Below are 18,717 nucleotides of genomic sequence, written 5' to 3' on the forward strand. Positions count from 1 at the left end.
CCATACCAGGTGGTGATGCATCCAGTGAGGATGCTCTCAAGGCACAGCGATAGAAGGTCCTGAGGATGCGGGGGCTCATGCCAAATCTTTTCAGTCTCCTGAGAAAGAAGAGGCGCTGCTGCGCCTTCTTCACTGTTTTGTTTATGTGTACTGACCACGTCAGCAAACTGTTTGGTGCCCCAACACAGAACTTTGGAATCACCGATATACCACGTCATAGCCAGGTAGAGCTCCTCCTTGATCCGGAAGTGTTTCACAACCACTACATCCTCCATGTTGGGGATCTCACCCTGCAGGATGAACTTCTGGTTGCTCCGGCTCCACTGGTAGATCACTGGAACCTGTGAGCGGCTCGCTAAAATAAGGTGAGCTTTCCCATCCAAGTCGAGAGACTCTACATCCGTGTCGCGGTACCACTCGTGCAGTGACTGGTACGAATAAAAGCCATTATCATTCCACTTGTAGAGGGTGGAGAGGCCGGCTTTTGAGCTGTCAGCAATCACAAAGAACCAATCAGAGCCATTTGGGGCGCCTGAGGATGGATCAGATGAGTTTGCCACCTGTTGCCACCATGTACAGCATGTTGCCTCATCAGCACTGGGGTCTTCTGTTTGATGGTTCCACAGTGCCTCTCTCTGGCCATGATGAAGTATCACACCCCTCTGCTATTTCGATTACAGGGAATTTCTAGAAAGCACAAACCTTTAATAATCACAGCTGAGATCATAAACTGTAGTTATCCTTCCTTCCTTTCTTATCCTTCCTTCCTTTCCTTCTTCCTTCCTCTTAAGCACTTAAAGGTTGCTGAAGATGGCTTGAAGACTATCCCAGCTTTTACAAGGTAAAACTCAGGGTACACACTTTACAGTTCACCACTCGTGATCACATTCCCAATAGATGATTGTAATTCCCAAAAGGATCGACAATTAACCTAAAAAAGCAAGTTGTTGGACTGTGAGAGGGAGCCGGAGCACCCTCAGAGAACACAACATGAGAACAGCAGCCAGCAGATTCACATGCACGACCTTCTTGCTGTGAGGCAACAGTACCAACCACTGCACCACCGTGCTGACCTTGGAGTGCAGTCGTATGGTGGAAAATGTTACTGTGGATGCTTTAGATTATATTACATACAGAAAAAAGTACTGATTTATTATTTTAGTGGGCAAAAGAGTCACGATTGGATCTAAAGGATGTAAATGGAGAAGCACAGTGCATTTCTACTCAGTCTGAACACTCGAAACAGCCTCATTCACCCAGCTGCACACACATGATTAGGGGAAACTCAACGTTCAGTATCTTCTTTTTTTCATCAAAAGACTTTCTCTGTATCTCTGCTCTGTTTGTTTTTGACTTGAAACACTAAATAAAAGTTTTACTACACATCTGTCTCTATTGTTTAATCAGCAGCTGTAATACTAAACTGTCCAAAATTTAAAAGTCTACATTTAGTAGATTTAGAGATATTTATTTAACTATTTTTAGTTAATGATACTTTATAAACCTATTCTGCTGTTTAACAAAGACTGTTGTAACTTTATTGCAATTTATTGTTTGATAACAGCATTTTGGTTATTTTGTAAGTGATCTAAGTGTTAGTCACATGTTTAGTGAGAGCTGTTAATTATAGATTTAATTTTCTGCTAAAGGGGAGCATTTAACAGGTATTTTCATCAGAAAACTGCGTTTCCCAGAATCCTTTGTGGTAGACGAAAGTTACTCTGGGGGTTTTAGCTAGCAAAGAAAGTTTCGGGAAGCCATTATATGTTGCTCTGATGTCGAGCAGTTTATTTGTTGTACATTCCCCTTTTTGAAGCCTTATATAAAGACTATCGTTTCTACAACTGATGTCCGATCCATTTTTTGGCTAAGTGGATTCGCCACAACAAAGACAGTATCATCATGTTTAAAGCACTTTTAAATCTGACAGCAGCACTCAGTTCTCCTGCACATGTGTGATCTTGGAGTGAACTGAAGGTTTAGATGCATCTCTCAGGTCCTGTGTGGCGACTTTGCTGGACTTTGTCTGGCTGTTAAAGATGTGATTTTCAGATGCTATTCAGCTGGTGTAGATAGTGGGGGGTTTAGGTCTGAAACATCTTCTTTTGTCCTCCATTCATCCAGTTTCATGAGATAACTTTTTGGTACAAAGACTGGACTGAAAAAGACTGAAAAGAGAAACTTTGAAAGAGTTTTAGAAAGCCTGGAGGAAAAGCAGTGCTTGTTTAATCAAATGTAATAATACAAATTGCTTAAATGTCCCAAAGTAAAGAGATCTCTCTGTGAACCTTTAATTCGTCACCCTCTTGTGGCAGCAGCTGGCTACTGTTATTTGCACATGTGCATTGTGGTTTTTTATTCCGTTATAATTTAATACAAAACCCTTTAATTAAATTAGTGAGTTGAAGTAATATATGAAATATTAGTGTTAGGTAAGTCCCAGAGTTCAGTTTATTGGACATTAGCTACATTTAATGAGAAGATATGAGATCCAAATATATGCTTATGTCAACACGTGTTCATTTGATAAAGTTTACTGAACAAATTTGAATCATCACAACAACCAAACTGTTAGCAACACATCACAAGTCATGTGGGGAGGGGGGGGGGAGGGGGTTGTCATGTGACAACCTCTTTGGCTTCCATAATCGTGACATCACACCCATTTAGAATCTTACCACCACTTTGATCCTTTGATCCTAAAACCCTTAAGTAGAGGTGAGAAGCAACAACTTTTAGTTCGTTGTTCGCAGCATTTATGTTCGCAGCATTGAAACGTTCGAGAGAGAAACCTTTCAAAACAATTGGATCCTTTTCAGAGCGACTTTTTACACTTTCCAACATGTCTCTGAAAAAACACACAAGAAAAGAAAAAGTAAAGCCCAGCTCTTCTCTTCTGGCTCAAGAAGACAATATTCAAGTTCAGAAGATGTGCTTGGAAGAAATGCATGAGGAAAATCTCATGAACAAGCACAACAAGCAACACCCGGCCCAGGCAGAGAGTTTTTTAAAACAACAAAAGGAGATTATCTTCCTCAGAGAAGAAAATGAGAGAAAGACTGCTGAAGTAGATAAATTGTTCAGACAGCTTCTTGAAAAGGAAGATATTCAGAAGGAGAAAGAAATGGAACTCCTAGACGTGCGTGGAAGGAACTTTGAGCTCAAAGCAAAGCTTGATAAAGCAATAGAAAAACTCAAAGAAATCCTCCAGCAGAAGAAAAATGAGAAAGACAAGGACAAAAAGGATCGAGAGCTGCAATTAAAGCTTGATGAAGCTCTGCAAAAAAATACAGAAATCCTCCAAGAGAACAAACGACAGGAAATAGAACTCCAAAACTTGGGGATAAAATACAAAGCATTGCTTCAAGAGAGAAAGCAACAACCGATCAAACAGAAAGAAAGCAAGCTTGAAAGCGAGCTGAAAACAAAGCTTGATGAAGCACTGCAAAGAAATGTCCAGATTCTTCAAGAAAAAGAACAACTGGAAATAAACCAGAGAGACATGCGGTGCCAACTCCAAAGCATGGAGGAAAAATGCAGAGTCCTGGAAGTAAAACTTGATAAAACTGCAGTGCACAAGCAGAAATATCAAGAGCTACTTCAAGAGAAAGAACAACAGGACATAAAGCAGAAAGAAGACAAACGTTTACTCCTGGACTTTGAGAGAGAAAACCAAAAGCTGCAAGAACTTTACAAGAAAATGAACAACAAAGCAACTGAGATGGAAGGAGAGAAGGAGAAACTGCAAAAACAGTGCTCAGTGATGCAGAGTCAGCTCAATGACATGCTGACAAAAAACACCGAACTCGAGGAACTTTCAAACACCTTGAAGTGCAAAAACACTGAGGTGCAGCTGCTAAAGCAGCAACTCAAGATAACAAATGAAGACCTGCAGTGCAAACTTCAAGAAACCAAGAGGAAAAGTCAGCAGTTAGAAGACACTCACAACAAATTACAAGAGCGTTATACAGAGATGCAGGAGGCAAAGATAATGCAGGACGAAACATCTAAAGAGTTGAAAGGAAAGCTTGAAGACAAACAAGCCGAATTAGAAGAAGTGAAGAAAACATGCAGGAGACTTGAGAAGGAGAATACCGAAACAATCGATCAGCTGAGAACCCTGATCCTAGAGAAAAAGGTTCTCGTGGAAAAGCTCCTGGAAAAGAAGAAGAAACGCTTCCGCTTCTTCTGGAGGAAGGACACTCCTGCTTTTTCTTCTCTTTCTACTTTTTCCACTGCTGATGTCACCTCGTCTTCCTCCACCTCTGTTCCATCGTAATTTTGACCTCCCCTCTCCTGCCCTCTCCCTCTCTCCTGACACCTTGACACCTCTCCCTCCCCTAGCTCCCATGAACTCGTAACACCTGTCCCATCTCCCTCCCCCCTCTCCCTCTCCCTCTCTTTTCACCCTCACCCCCCAACCAGTCCCAACAGTTGACTGCCCCCTCTAGAGCCTGGTTCTGTCATAGGTTTCTTCCTTTAAAGGGAGTTTTTCCTATCCACTGTCGCACCTGGTGCTTGCTCAGAGGGGATTGTTGGGGTTTTCTCTCCTCTATCTCTTTCCTCCTTTCTATCCCTTTCTTTTACCCTCTACTTTACCCCCCCTCCCCCCCTTCTATTTCCCCAAAAATGTAATAATAAACCCAATTGGCTGCATTTTAAATGTGTCTGATCAATGTCTTCATTCAAGAATGAATTGTCTTTGTCACAGAGTCATGCGTATTTGGTGTTTTCCTCGGGCTGGTGATCCTCACGGTCGTTCAGCCCAGGAGTCCAGATTAGCAGCAATAACTTCAAATCAATGACATTTGCAAGCATTCCTTTATACACAGCATTTCTGTCAGGTTGAGGTCTGGCCTTTCCAAACAAGCCATACTTGTTTGGTCTTTTTCTAATTAAACTGTCATGAACGTTAACATTTAACATGCTGTCTGAGGCCTGTAGAGGCTCATTGCCTCATTGGCTAATGCACAAGTTTAATTCAAGGTAAGCAGAGTTTTATTGTCAACCCAACGACATGCACTCAAGTATACAGTGCGACGAAATATCATCGTCCTGGATCAAAGGTGCAAACTGTAAAAATAAAATGGGAAAATTCAAATATACATACATACTTACAACTATACAGAAATAAGATAATCTAAGAGTAAGTACAACAGTATTGTACTTGAATACAGAGAGAGTAAGAATAGAAAACAATGACAATAAATAAATACAATAGTACACAGAATAAATACAATAGACAGAGTCGACACCAGTTGAATGTTTCATTGTATAACAATGTTTGTAATCAGAGTATGTTTCTGACCTCACTTTCACATCTTTAGGTTTTCAATGAAATATTCAAAGCAGTCAATAATACAAGCACATCTGCAAAGAACATCTCAATAACAAACAGGAAAGAAAGGGAAATACAGCAAAAATACTAAATTCTAAATTCATTGAACTAAGATTAAGTGATAGATAGATAGATAGATAGCTCTTCTCTATACAGTGATATTTGTTCCTGTGTAAGGGACACTCCAAGCTTTGACCTGCCAGCATCTTTGCTTTAGTGAGAAAAAGAACCCATGTTGTTCATCAAAGGGAGTGAAGCAGCCAGCACATTTGATTTCTAGTAATTAGACGTTGTAAACTAAAACTTGAGAGAACAACAGAAGCTCATATAACCCATCGTAAATAAGTAAAAATTCCAAAAGTTAATGAGCTCCTAATTACTGACATTGTTTACATGTATGTGCAAATAATCCTATTGTTATTATTATATAAAGAGATTTTATCAAAGATGAATTCACCAGCTGTCCAGCTTGTAATGTAAATAAGGAACAGGAAAGATAAGATGAACAGAACAAGCTCGCTCTCTTGTTCTGGGAGCTGCTTCTGTCATCACTGTTAGAATTAAAACAATCTATCAAGTTTAAACAACAACATGTCAGGGAAATAAATAAGGAACTCACACATACACACACACACACACACACACACACAATTTTTAATCTTTACAACCATCATACTTTACTCGTCTTACCTGTTTTGTTTACAGAGGAAGAACCGTTGTGCTGTACTGATGAAGAATGACAACATGATGAGGTGGTGTGTTTGAAATGCTCTCTATACTCTGTTGTCCTTTCACTTTCTTTCAGCTTTCATTTTCACTAAAGTCTTTTTCTAGATCACTTTATAGGAATAGGGGCCCACTGGTTACTTTTGTGAGTGAAAGCACTCAATAAACCACAAAAAATCATATTGTAAGGTTTCTTAATATCACTTTAGTAAGACTTCCCAATAACCATCATAAATTAATTGTAAATTATAGCACACTGTTGAAAAGAAATAGGAACACCTAATTGTTGCTCCGGGGATATGAATCTGAGGAGCACTGCTTACAAAAGTACCACCAGTGAGCATGTTTGATGTTCACGTCTCTGACAAAACTATAAGAAAAGTATTCTATGAGGATGACATGAAGTCCATCAGTGTGTTCACAGACCAGTGACCAGCTCATTTGGCATTTGTGTGAGAACACCTGAACCTGCTGTTATCTTTGAAGAGAATGGCACAAAAAGCAGGTCTGACAAGTTTTGGATCCCATCTTTGATGCAACCATCTGTTTGGTATCATATTTGTGAAAGTAATTAGGAGGAACTGAGTGATTGCGCTACAAAAATTTGCACGCTACTCTTATCTGAATCTTATTCTACTAACTTCTTCAAGTATGTTTTAAAACAAACAAAGATAACAAAATGAATGTGTACAAACATAGTACTATTGTATTGTGCACATTAAATTATGCATCTAATGTCAGTGTCACTTATTATTTATATAATATGAAAGGGAGCAAATAATATACACAGTGTTTTTATAGCATGTCATGCAGAATTACACATTATTTTTTTACTCTTTGTAGTTTTGCCTCACTGCACCACAACAGTTAACTTTAAACTAAACAATCAAGATCTGAAGTGCAGAATATTACTTTAATTCAGCTCAAGTATTGCAGTAACTGTTAATTACAGCAGTCTTTACACACAGTCAACCAGTTTCAGCAGCTCACTAACAATAAGTTTTGTTGACTCTTAGTTGAAGTACATAATGTTTGTGCATTATTGTATATTTTATGTCTACTTATATGAGTTTTTGTAGCAGCAAAATTAATCATTTTTACATCATATATATTTATAATGGTAAATGGCCTGTATTTGTATAGCGTTTTACTTAGTCCCTAAGGACCCCAATGTGCTTTAAACTACATCCAGTCATCCACCCATTCACACACTGGTGATGGCAAGCTACATTGTAGCCACAGCCAGCCTGGGGCGTACGGACAGAGGCGAGACTGCCGGACACTGGCACCACCGGGCCCTCTGACCACCACCAGTAGGCAACAGGTGAAGTGTCTTGCCCAAGGACACAACGACCGAGACTGTCGGAGCCCGGGCTCGAACCAGCAACCTTCCGATTACAAGAAAGAAACTGCCAACTCTTGAGCCACGATCGCCCCGTAATAACAGAGCAGCTAATAGAACTATAACAATTATTATTATAATCATATGAAATTTTATGTATTGGTAAATATTTGTTTATGAATTTTTCTAGTTCTCTTTTCCAGGATTTTCCAGGATTTACAAGTCAAATACGATGTGGTGTTTTTTTGTGGTCTGTAATGTGATTGAGTATAACACTGCACTAAACTCACCTTTTAACACCAGTTTAAAGCATCCACACACAAACACAAACGCACACACACACACACACACACACACTAGAGAACAATCAGCAACTGCTTCTGTCTTTAATTACAAATGTCACAATTTGTAGAAACACCCAATAATGCCAGTTTTCTCATTAACAACTGTCAGATTTAATATGATTTCTAAATAGGCAAAAATCTCAGTTTAGTGTTTTGTGCTTGCATTAAACCTGATATAACAAACACAATGAAAAAGTGTGACAAAACGATTCTTGTCAGAGTTTACAAGTCAAGTGTTCAGTTAGCTTTGATTTAGAAGCAGCACAGTATGAAAGAGAAGTTTTACACATACAGAACATTTAATACCAGAGACAGACGCTGACTAACATGCTACAGTTCATCTTTATTATTTTCTAGTTGTGTTAGTGTTGCCATCACACTGCGTAGTTTCTCTTCATTGTCATTGATTTCTGCAGCTGTTGTCTCAAAGTACTTATTCATGTACTCCTTGCTGGCTCCCACGAAAGTCTTTAGGTCATCCATTAAATCTAGCAATGGTGCAAGCAGTGATGGAGAAAATTTCATTGACTTCATAAGTTCGAACATAGGATCCATGAGATGTTTAACATCATCAAGAATAACTGGAACATAGGCTCTGTCTAAATTATTTTCAGCCTGGAAGACAAAAATAAACCAAATTAATGTAACAAAATATACAAAAATAAGTAACTATGTGCAAAAAGACGTATAATGGAAAATTATGTTTGGTTTTAGTTGTTATAGCAATACATATTTTTCTGTTAGCACTCTGTCAATATCCATGTCCACAACATCATTGACAGACTCACCTTCCTTCTCGCTGTTTCCTTTTGTAATGTTTCAACTTTTCCCTTCAGCTCCTCCTGCAAAACCAGAAAGAACATCAACAAACACGCGCGTGAAACATGTAACTGTGACAAAATGAGCATTTTAAAAGTAAAGAGGAAAGCTTAACCATTAATCGGTCTGTAAAAGTGTTTAATTAGAAATTAAATTCTCTATTAAAACAACAACAAAAAAAGAAAATTAATAACCAGTTTACCAGTTCATCCTTGTTTATCAGTGCACTTGAAAGATGGAGCACACACAGCAGAGTCAAAATCATAACTAAGCCTTTGGTAGTTGTAACACCACTCATGGTCAACTGTGCTGCTGCCATCAAAGTTTCTGAAACACATTAAAAAGTATCAATAAAGTTTTAAGGAAATAAAGATTTCCTAAGAAATGTACAAAGAGAACTTTCTAAGTTTACGTAGAAATGTTGCATGAAAATCTGCCTGCAATATTTTTTCATGGTCCAATGTTGCTGTTCTTACCTGCCAGTGACAAACGAACTGATGAATGCTGACGTGAAGGACTGACACACACAAACACACACAGAGTGGCCCCTCCTCTATGACACGGCTCAGCTGTGGGTGGGTCAAAATACTTCTTTCGTTTCAATTCCAAAAAGTCACGTTCTGCTGTTGTGCATTACATGAAAATATCAACTTCATTTACAGGAACTACTGAGATCTTCACAGACATTCCACAGAGAACGAAACGAAACAGAAACCTGCAGAAATATTCAGAATATGCATGTTGGGTTGATGGGTTCATACTAGCTGTCTGTCATCCTGTAACAGATAGCTTGTATTGTCATAGTCATAGTTACGCACATAATTCCTTCATTTTCTGTTTCATCACTGTGAAAAGGCCTCAAACACCTTGTTAAAAATGTTATAAATTAAAAATTGGTCTAATACAGACAACTTCTATTTCAGTATAAACTGACACGTCAGTGGTTTAACATTTGTATCTGTGAGTGTATGTTCAGACGTTCGGACTGCAGACATTACAGCATGTTTTGATCTCATTAAAAGATGTGTCTTAAAATGATTGGTGCAAATACTTCAAATTGTTTTAGGGACAAACAGCTACAATAAATACAGTTTGAATACTCACCAATACTAATGGGCCTTTGCATTGAGAATTGGACACAACTGTTTTCCACAGGGAGAGTATCGGATATAAGGAAGGATAACTCTTTATTGTCATCGCACAGTCATATTTTGTACAATTGTACAACAAAATTGGCACTAAGCACAACTAAACTAAACACAACACAACACAGTAAAGTAGATTTTTAAAAATTCCCAAGAAAGCTATGAGCAAAAAAGGTATTGGCTTAATAAATGAAACAATGCACAATATTGCCCCAAAAAGTCCAAGGAGGTAGCCAATCAGGTCAACTGTTAGTATTGATTAGGGCTATTGCTCTTGTTGTAAAATCTGTACTTGAGTTTGTTTGTCCGCGACCTCAGCAGCCTGAATCTCCTGCCAGAGTGCAGCAGCTTAACCACTCAGTGTCCTGGGTGTGAGAAATCCTGTAGCCCTCTTGAGACAGCGAGTGCTGTACAGGTCCTTCACGGAGGGAAGAGGATGTCTGATGATTTTTTTAGCCATATTAATGACCCTTTGAAGTGGCTTTTTGTGTGCCATGCTGCAGCTGGAGAACCACACAGAGTTGCAGGATGTCAGCATGCGTTTAATGGAGCAACGGTAGAAGATGATCAGTCTGTAAATCTGTAAAATATGAAAATTATGTGTCAGATTTGAGGTCGTTTCGGGAGTACATCCAGGATTCATTTTCCTTCTTAAATGTGAAAATAAACAAATATTCAATCTGTTGGTGAAGCATGAAAGAAATAAAGTGATTCTTTACATGTGGAGTCATGTGACTTCAGACACAGTAAATTTGGGCAAATATAAATGTAAACATCCAATCTAACATATAATTCTGGTGGTTACATATTCAAATAACTTCTACTTACATATAGTTGTTTGAACTGATGCTCTCTGAATCTGCAGATTCTGCAGACAGAAATGGGGAGACTTACCCAACTTTTGTAAATCTAAAATTCTCCTTACATCTTTACTGGGTTTCTTTGACTTTATGATTGTTATAAGCACTGTTCAATCCGATTACTGTTGTCAAACAAAGTTTCTTTATGCTGGTGAGGAGAAACTACTACATGAGGTCAATCATGACCACTAACAAGAAATTATAAGACCTTGGCTTCGTCAAGTTAAACCCCATCACAGCGTAATGGAATCTCAACAGTGATAAGAATTTGGACAGGAACCCCCAGATGAAGGTGGAGGTTTGGATGGACTCTGAACGACCAGCGTATGGTGAAGTTGGGGAGGAGGTGGGTTACATAAATGGGAGTCTAAAAGGCAGAATAACACAGAGAGATTTAAAGTTCCCAGAGTGGAGGCTGGTTGCTTTGGAGAAGTTGAGCAAGAAGCTGATTAGAACAGAGCAATGACGTCAGCATTGAGTTTGACAACTATGATATAACATGTGGACAGCAACAGAAACAATGTAATATTATATCAAAACTCATCCAGTTAGTGCATCTACCTTTATATTCAAATTTAGCTGTAATGTTTAGACAGAAGTGCTAACCAGTTTTAAAATTATTGAAATGCAAAAGAAGTTATTTTACACACTAGAAGCAGAACGCAGACTCAGTGTTATGTGTGGGCTGTGTGCAGGCTGGAGTGGTGGTAAGGAGGACCCAAAAGTACAGACTCAAAACAAAGATTTATTGCTAATAAACAAAAACAGAAAAGTGGCTTAACTGGGAATACAGAAACTAAACTGGCAGGAAGCTGGACAGAACGGACAGAACGGACAGATCACACAGATCACAACATAGACAAAGGAGAACGAACTCAGGGCTTAAATACACAGAGGGAGCAATCAGGGAATAGGAAACAGGAGGGAAACACAGCTGGGACAAATCAGGGCTAACGAGACAAGGGAAGCAAACGCAGATACATTAACATGAGACACGGACTTTCAAAGTAAAACAGGAAACATAACACAGAGACGTGGACGTGACAAGGGGACACAGCAGACGGGAAAAGAGCAACTACACAGAACAGAAACCAGAAGGCAGAACTCTGACAAAGAAACCAAAAGACTAGAAATGATAAATAATATCAAAATCAAAGTTCAATAATAATGTAAACTCAAAACTCTGGGTTGATGACCAAAGTCTAACACTCAGCTCTCATATGTGAGTTTGTGTATCTGAATAAGACCCCAGCTTACAAATCCAAGAACTTCTTAAAGTTGCACTTTATATGTTTAAAACTAAAACGTAACTCTGAAGTAAAACAAAATGTAAAGTTAATGCTACTTTTTAATCAAATGTACAAATGAAACTGAAAAGTTAGATTTTGTTGTACACAAAGAAAATGATGACACGGTGGAGAAGTTTCCTTGAATCTTATCTGGATTGTTTGATTTAAAACAGTGTAACAAAATTACACTGTGGGGCTGTACAAAGGTAACATAGCAGGGAAGTGAGTAAATAAATAGATAAAAATAAAACGAAGAAATACATTAATTATCCAAATACTTAGAAAAAACATTATGACTGCCATCATCTCTGTTGTAAGTGGGCAGGATGGTACAGTTTATACAAGCAGCATCAGATCCGATTTCTTTTTTTTTTACTTTAGGGTTTGACAAAGAAAACTCAAGAACATTTTTTCACATGATACATTTATTTAGATAACATACAAATGTATAATGTTTAAACATATAATTGATTAACAGTAATGAATCACTGGTCAATATCAGGAAAGCAAAAGACATTCTCTGTTTACTACAACATTGTGCCAAATTAATTTAATAAAGTTACATATGTATAACTTCATGGGGACATAGCTCCTCATCGCCAGTTTCTTTTCGGAGTTCTCTATTTTTGCAGCAAACTCATCTTCTTGTATATGTAAGTTCTCACATTCTTCAACATGTGCGAACAGATGTTAATGCTTGGGCTATCAGGCCATAATATCTTCACCATTTCCAGCTGATGAGTCATTTTGTCATACATTTCCTCAAAACCTGATGTTGCTATTCTGTACATGTATTTTGCCTGAATGAGAAAAATAAAGGTTTTAGCAGAATTGCTAAATCAAATCACTAATTATCAGATCACTAAAGGTATGCTGATGTTATTGGAGTCTTTTGTTAGTAATGTGATGAATTAAACACTTTCTCAGCCAAAGTGTGAGTAACTTGGAGACTGACTAACTCACCTTTAGCCTTTGTTCTTCTTTTATTGCTTTGTGCAGGGTTTCCTTGAATAGTTTCTGAAAGTTTCCCAGAAAGAAGGAGAGCATAGTGAGTGTGACAGCCGCTTGAAGAACACATTGAAAACCACAAAGGTTAAGGAAACATTAGCATTTACCAGTTGCTCCTTGTCATTCAGTGAACTTGACAGATCAAACAGTTTTATGATTGTTTCCTTTCTATATTTGTCTTCTGCCTGATGGGGAAAAATAGCACATTTAAATTTACTAGATTATTCTGCATCCTGTACACTGCAGTTACTATACTTTCAGTTTATCTCTATAGACAGTTCAATGTAAAATGCAGTCATTAAGTAAATACACACAGCAGATTTTAAAAACTAATTTGGAGCCTGAGTGACCCACCTTCCAACTTTCTGCGTCTTTTATCGCTGTTTTCATCTGCTCAAGCATCTATAGTCCATTTCAAATAAAGAAAAAAATAACAGCAGTTAATGAGCTTGTAATTGTACATGTACACAGAAGTGTGTAATTGTTGTATCATAAAAGGGAAATCGGAAAGAATGAGTTCACCAGTTGGCCCTGAGGATACAGGGAACTTGCGACTGAAACGAGACACAGCAGAGAGAAGATGAGAAATAAGCCTCTGGCACCAGCTGGTCCCCTGGTTCTGGAAAAATCTGCTGCTGCCATCACTTGTAAAAGTGGAACAAGTGCTCAGCTTGAGAAAAGGCTGAGAAAACAGAGAAATTTGGAGTAAATAAGGAACAATTGATGTTTGTGCTAATTAAATATATATATATATATATATATATATATATATATATATATATATATATATATATATATATATATATATATATATATATATCTTCTTACCTGCTGTGTGAATTTAGGAAGAGCTGCTGTACCGTACAGGTGAAGAATGAAAACATGATGACATAACATGCTGCAAATGCTTTGTATGCCATGACACTTAACTCAGCCCACCTCTCACACGTGTGAGCAGCCCTTTCACTTTTGTTTTCGTCTTTTGTTTTTGTCTAGTCTGCTTTATAGGAATAGAAGCCCATTATTTATTGTTAGGACATAACATGACAGAACACGTTTTTCCACTTCAAGCTCTTCCCTTGAGTGTTTAATAAGTACCAGTAAAGTTTGGATTATATTACTTATTTGAGCCATTTCCTTTAATTAAAAATTACAATTAAAATCCAAGCAGATAAAAAGCCATAATGAATATATTCTGATGGCACTTGGATCAGACAATATTACTTAGTTTTTAATGATTAACAAATATCAATCTTATTTTTGTAATAGAGGTGTCAGTACTGATAACTGAGTCTGTTCTCTGGTGAAGTGATAACTAGTTCAGTCAGTTTAAAATTGTGAATTCATATATTTTAGCAACTAAACAGGGGAGTGCAGATCTGCAAAAATTTCTTTATCAGCTGGTCATTTTCCACTGTTACTTTTAGACAAATGGGTTTGATGCACATAACAGACCTTTATCAAATCACCATTAGAAACCAACATCTTTGTATCCATGAATATATGGGTTAATCAGTAGTACATAACAAATGCCGAGTATGATACACATAAAAACAATTGCACAGTTATAGCAATAATACATAGAAAAAGCAGATCTGACAAGTTATGGAATGTTTCAATGATTATTATCTTGTTAGTATCATGTTTCTGTAAGCAGACAGGGAGAACTGTGTGGTGCCTGCTTATATTTGTTTTCTTTTGGTACGACTGAGTAACTCTCAACTTGCTATACTAGTTACATACTTCTAATTCTTTCAGTTTAAGGGAAGAAAGAAAATAGTATATAGTATGCTTTTATAAAGCATGTCTGCTATATGCATTCAAATGATAGAAGATGAGGAAAGAGTAAAAAAAAAAGTACACACAGAGCAATTAGTATGATAGAATTTATTTCAACTAGGACAATTATTTAGGGCTAGCCCTCATTGTTGTTGTTCAGAATTCAAAGTTAAATAGAAGGGGGAAAATAACAGACGATCCAAGACACAAATAAAAGGCAACACAGTAAGATAACAATATCTGAATACAAGTTTTTATTTTGTTTTTTTAACACAAGTTAATAAAAAGTACTTTTTTCTAAGTTTGAGTTTAATACCACCTAGATTACCAGTCTAATATGCAAACTGCAAAAATGGCTGCTTCCCAATGAGAATGGTATAGATAACATATGGCTGTCATTTCTCTTACAGAAAACCACTCAGTCCTTTCATATTTAATAATTCTTATTCTTATTATTTGTTTCATATTATTATTTATTTTAAAGACATTATACAGAAAGTTTTTAAGTTTATTCCATTGACTTTTAAGATGATTTTCATGTTTTCCACTTTTGTTTCCCCATTTTCACCATTATTATTCTTCCTCTCTGCCTATTGGGATGCTGGCTCTCCCAATAAAGCGTCTCAAACTATTTACTAAGTCCATCATTGCAGGAAAATCCTCAAAAAATGACGATGTCTTTATTAGTTCTTCCAAAGATTGAAGAAACTGTAGTTCTTCATCAAGTTCACTTGCTTGTTTCTTCTTGTATTCTGCCTGAAGAAGAAAACAACATTTATTTTTAGAAAAAGTCTAATTTACCTCTACAGTCAGACTGAGTCACAGTTCTCTTAGTGTGCACTGTATCACATCACTGCAAATGCACTGAACAGTTGTTGTTTCCTGCATCACCAAATTTGACTGATAACATGCAATAGACATGAAACTGACCAAACGAACTTCCGTCCGGCTGCTTTTGCTTTTTCTGATTTCCTAAGTTGATCCAAGAAACGCTTCTGAATTTTTTGAAATTTGCAAAAACAGGATGCGTCAGTTCAAACTGTGATATGCTTGTAATGACTTAAATAGTGTCTGTAGTTTTACATTTGCAAATAAATGTTTCATAGAAGTACCTTCAGCAACAATTAATTCAGCAGTGACTTTGTTCTTACTTTCGTCAGTGAATTTGTGACATAAACCAGGGACAGCAGAAAGATGAGGATTAAAACGTTGCTGTTTCTGACACCAGCCAGTCCTCTGCTTCTGGACGCTGCTGCTGCCATCACCGTTGAAATAAAAACAGCTTTTGAGCTTGAGAGAAAATGAAAGAAAATAAAAGAAATGAACAAATAAAGAATCAAATCTGTTTCCTCTTGTTATGTTATTAATATATTATAGAAAATCTCTTAAGTATAAACCATCATATGGTGTCGTTTTGTTGATCTTACCTGTCTGCTTAAAGGACAAAGAGCTGTTTCACTGTACAGGTGTAGACTGAAAACACAAGGGAATCACACGCTACATACTTATTGTTGTCCTGGTGTGATTTCCCTCTGGTCTGTGAGCTGCTCTTTCACTTTCATTTCACAGGTGTGATATGATCTACTTTACAGGAACTGAGGCCCATCCCTGTGACTTTAAACAGTCCAAGAACATTCCACATATTTAAGCTTTATCAAGATCTGCAGGTGGCAGAAAAAGAATGTGAATGTGGTTAAGGACTGCAACCCAGTGTCATTTCAAGACAAACTCTTGACCATTTGTGTATATGAACAGGATAAAATAGATAGCTTTAATAAATAGCTTTTCTGGGACTATTTCACAAACTGCCCCGAGACTGGGCTTGGTCAACACATTAACTATGTTTAAAGACAGTTTCTAAAAACTCTGTTTTAGGACACTGGAATAGGATATAGAAATGAAGCAGAAGTCAATTCAATGTTAGAGCCAGCACCAAGTTTGTTAAACATGACACCAGTCCATAGTCCAGTTTTGTAATAATTCAAATTTTAGATTTTTAATTTGATATTCATTTAATATTTTTCAGATAATAAGTAGTATATCTTAACAATAAAATGGACATTACAGAGGACTGAGCAATATACGCATGAACTAATGTACTAATAACACTGGTAGCTATTTATGGAGATAAAGTCTTGATAATTTGATGCAAACACTGAAAACTAAAAGTATTAGAGTTCCACGTCAGACCTTGTAAGACCAAGACTGAGACATAGACATGTGGTTTATGTTTACATACAAATCACAGATTCAGAGAAGAATAAGCCTCTGCTTTTATTCCAGCATCTGTATAGCAGCTTTAATATAAGGAGAAAACAACTTCCAGATTGTGTGAGTAAAATCAGTTTTTTTTTTCTTTGTCAGTTTAACAGTTTCTGTTGTGCCTGTCACTGTTCCCTGTCTGTTTTCTTACCTGGTTCTTCCTGACCTTGTACTTTCTCCTCACATTCCCCTCTTTCCTCTCTCCCTCTTTGGACTGACAATCATACACAAATAGATTAAATTCAATTAGATGAAAAATTACATTAATGTGAAAAAAATTCTATTAAGATCACTAACAAAAAGTCCTCTCTCAGTGTACTTTCAACCAAAAGGCAAATAACCAAACCACATAAAATATATAAATACTGAAACACTGATCCAACATTATTCTTGATTGACGGATCATTTGATTTTACACTTTTACCTGAATGTGGCTCCTTTTTTTGGAAAAAAACTTCCTTATATCCATTATGAACCTGGCTGTCTCTCTGTACACAAACACACACACACACACACACGCACAACAGGAGTTATAAGGTTAATGGGCATCCAGTCAGCTAGCTAGTAAGTATCCATTTAAAACAGGACAGTGGCAACAACAGCAGGCTACGGACAATTTTATGTTTTAGATTTTTTTTAAATAGGCTGTATACATTTCAATTGGAGCAGCAGGACGGTGCTGATTTTACTACAGAGCAGGACGGATTGTAGAGTAGCAAACATCGTCGGAAAACACGTTTTCAACACTGCAGGTTACCTGGTGTAATGTTTTTCAGCTAAAAAGAAACATGGTCTGACTCCTACCTAACTATATAAAGAGTAACTGAAGGTTAAATGCAGCTAATATATCCTGTTTTAACCCTGAAGAAACCATGGGGTCGGCTCTGACCCATGGGTTCTCCAGGGTTAAGCCAGGCACTTACACCTCTGCTCCGCTGCGTCTCAGCCACTATAACTCTGGCAGCAAGTGCGCTAGAGCCAGAGCAGGTGAGAGGCGAGCTGGAACAAACCATTATGGGGGGGGGGGGATTATCTATACTTTTGCTGTTAAAATGTTACGTCTCAACCAAGTACTGTATGCTTTTTATATTTTTAGTAGTGTGTCACACAAACAGCAAATATTGTCAAAAAAAAAGTAAGAAATCTTTGAGGGTGCTTTGATTCATTTTGATTCATTTTGCTTTGATTCATGGGCTAAAATCGCCCCTGCACCAGGACGAGGTGCATCCATGATCCCGACGAGAATGCTTCCGTGGAAGGCTTCCACACTGTGCGGGCGGACAGTGACAGCATCGGTAGCGGTAAGCGGAAAGGAGGTGGGCTTGCCGTTTTAGTTAACAACCGGTGGTGTAACCCTGCCAACATAATAATCAAAGAAAGGATTTGTTGCCCGGACATTGAACTATGTGCTGTAGGACTCAGGCCGTATTATTTACCCAGGGAATTCTCTCATGTCATCTTGGTGGCTGTTTATGTTCCTCCCTCTGCTAACCCCACAGCTGCATGTGACACTATCCACTCTGCCATTGCACGGTTACAGACTCAGCACCTGAGTGCCTTTATTGTGATCTCGGGTGACTTCAACCATGTATCACTGGACAATACACTACCAACATTCAGACAATATGTGGACTGTCCGACCAGGGGAGAAAAAATTCTAGACCTACTGTATGCTAATGTCAAGGATGCATACAGCTCCTCCTCCCTCCCTCCACTTGGTAGGTCAGATCACAACCTGATTCACCCCCCCCCCCCCCCCCCCCCGCTATGTGCCAATTGTGAGGAGGGAACCTGTGACCACGAGG

At 37.8% G+C, this 18,717-nt stretch overlaps 2 protein-coding genes across 2 annotated transcripts; both read right to left on the reverse strand.

The window, feature by feature from the left end:
• Window positions 1-7,344: 7,344 nt before the first annotated feature.
• LOC146521781 (uncharacterized) lies at window positions 7,345-9,216 on the reverse strand. The gene is made up of 3 exons (XM_085155414.1): window positions 8,772-9,216; window positions 8,539-8,592; window positions 7,345-8,365 (listed from the first exon to the last, which is right to left on the reverse strand). Exons 1-3 carry the CDS (start codon window positions 8,886-8,888, stop codon window positions 8,081-8,083), a joined length of 456 nt encoding a protein of 151 aa, XP_085011540.1. The 5' UTR covers window positions 8,889-9,216; the 3' UTR covers window positions 7,345-8,080.
• A 3,082-nt stretch (window positions 9,217-12,298) lies between these two features.
• On the reverse strand, window positions 12,299-16,683 carry LOC146521782 (uncharacterized). Its single transcript, XM_085155413.1, has 7 exons — window positions 15,802-16,683; window positions 13,700-15,406; window positions 13,394-13,541; window positions 13,226-13,273; window positions 12,979-13,056; window positions 12,827-12,880; window positions 12,299-12,663 (listed from the first exon to the last, which is right to left on the reverse strand). Exons 3-7 carry the CDS (start codon window positions 13,511-13,513, stop codon window positions 12,484-12,486), a joined length of 480 nt encoding a protein of 159 aa, XP_085011539.1. The 5' UTR covers window positions 13,514-13,541; window positions 13,700-15,406; window positions 15,802-16,683; the 3' UTR covers window positions 12,299-12,483.
• Between the last annotated feature and the right edge of the window lie 2,034 nt (window positions 16,684-18,717).

This window comes from Neolamprologus multifasciatus, chromosome 3, assembly GCF_963576455.1.
Source record: "Neolamprologus multifasciatus chromosome 3, fNeoMul1.2, whole genome shotgun sequence".
NCBI lineage: Eukaryota > Metazoa > Chordata > Actinopteri > Cichliformes > Cichlidae > Neolamprologus > Neolamprologus multifasciatus.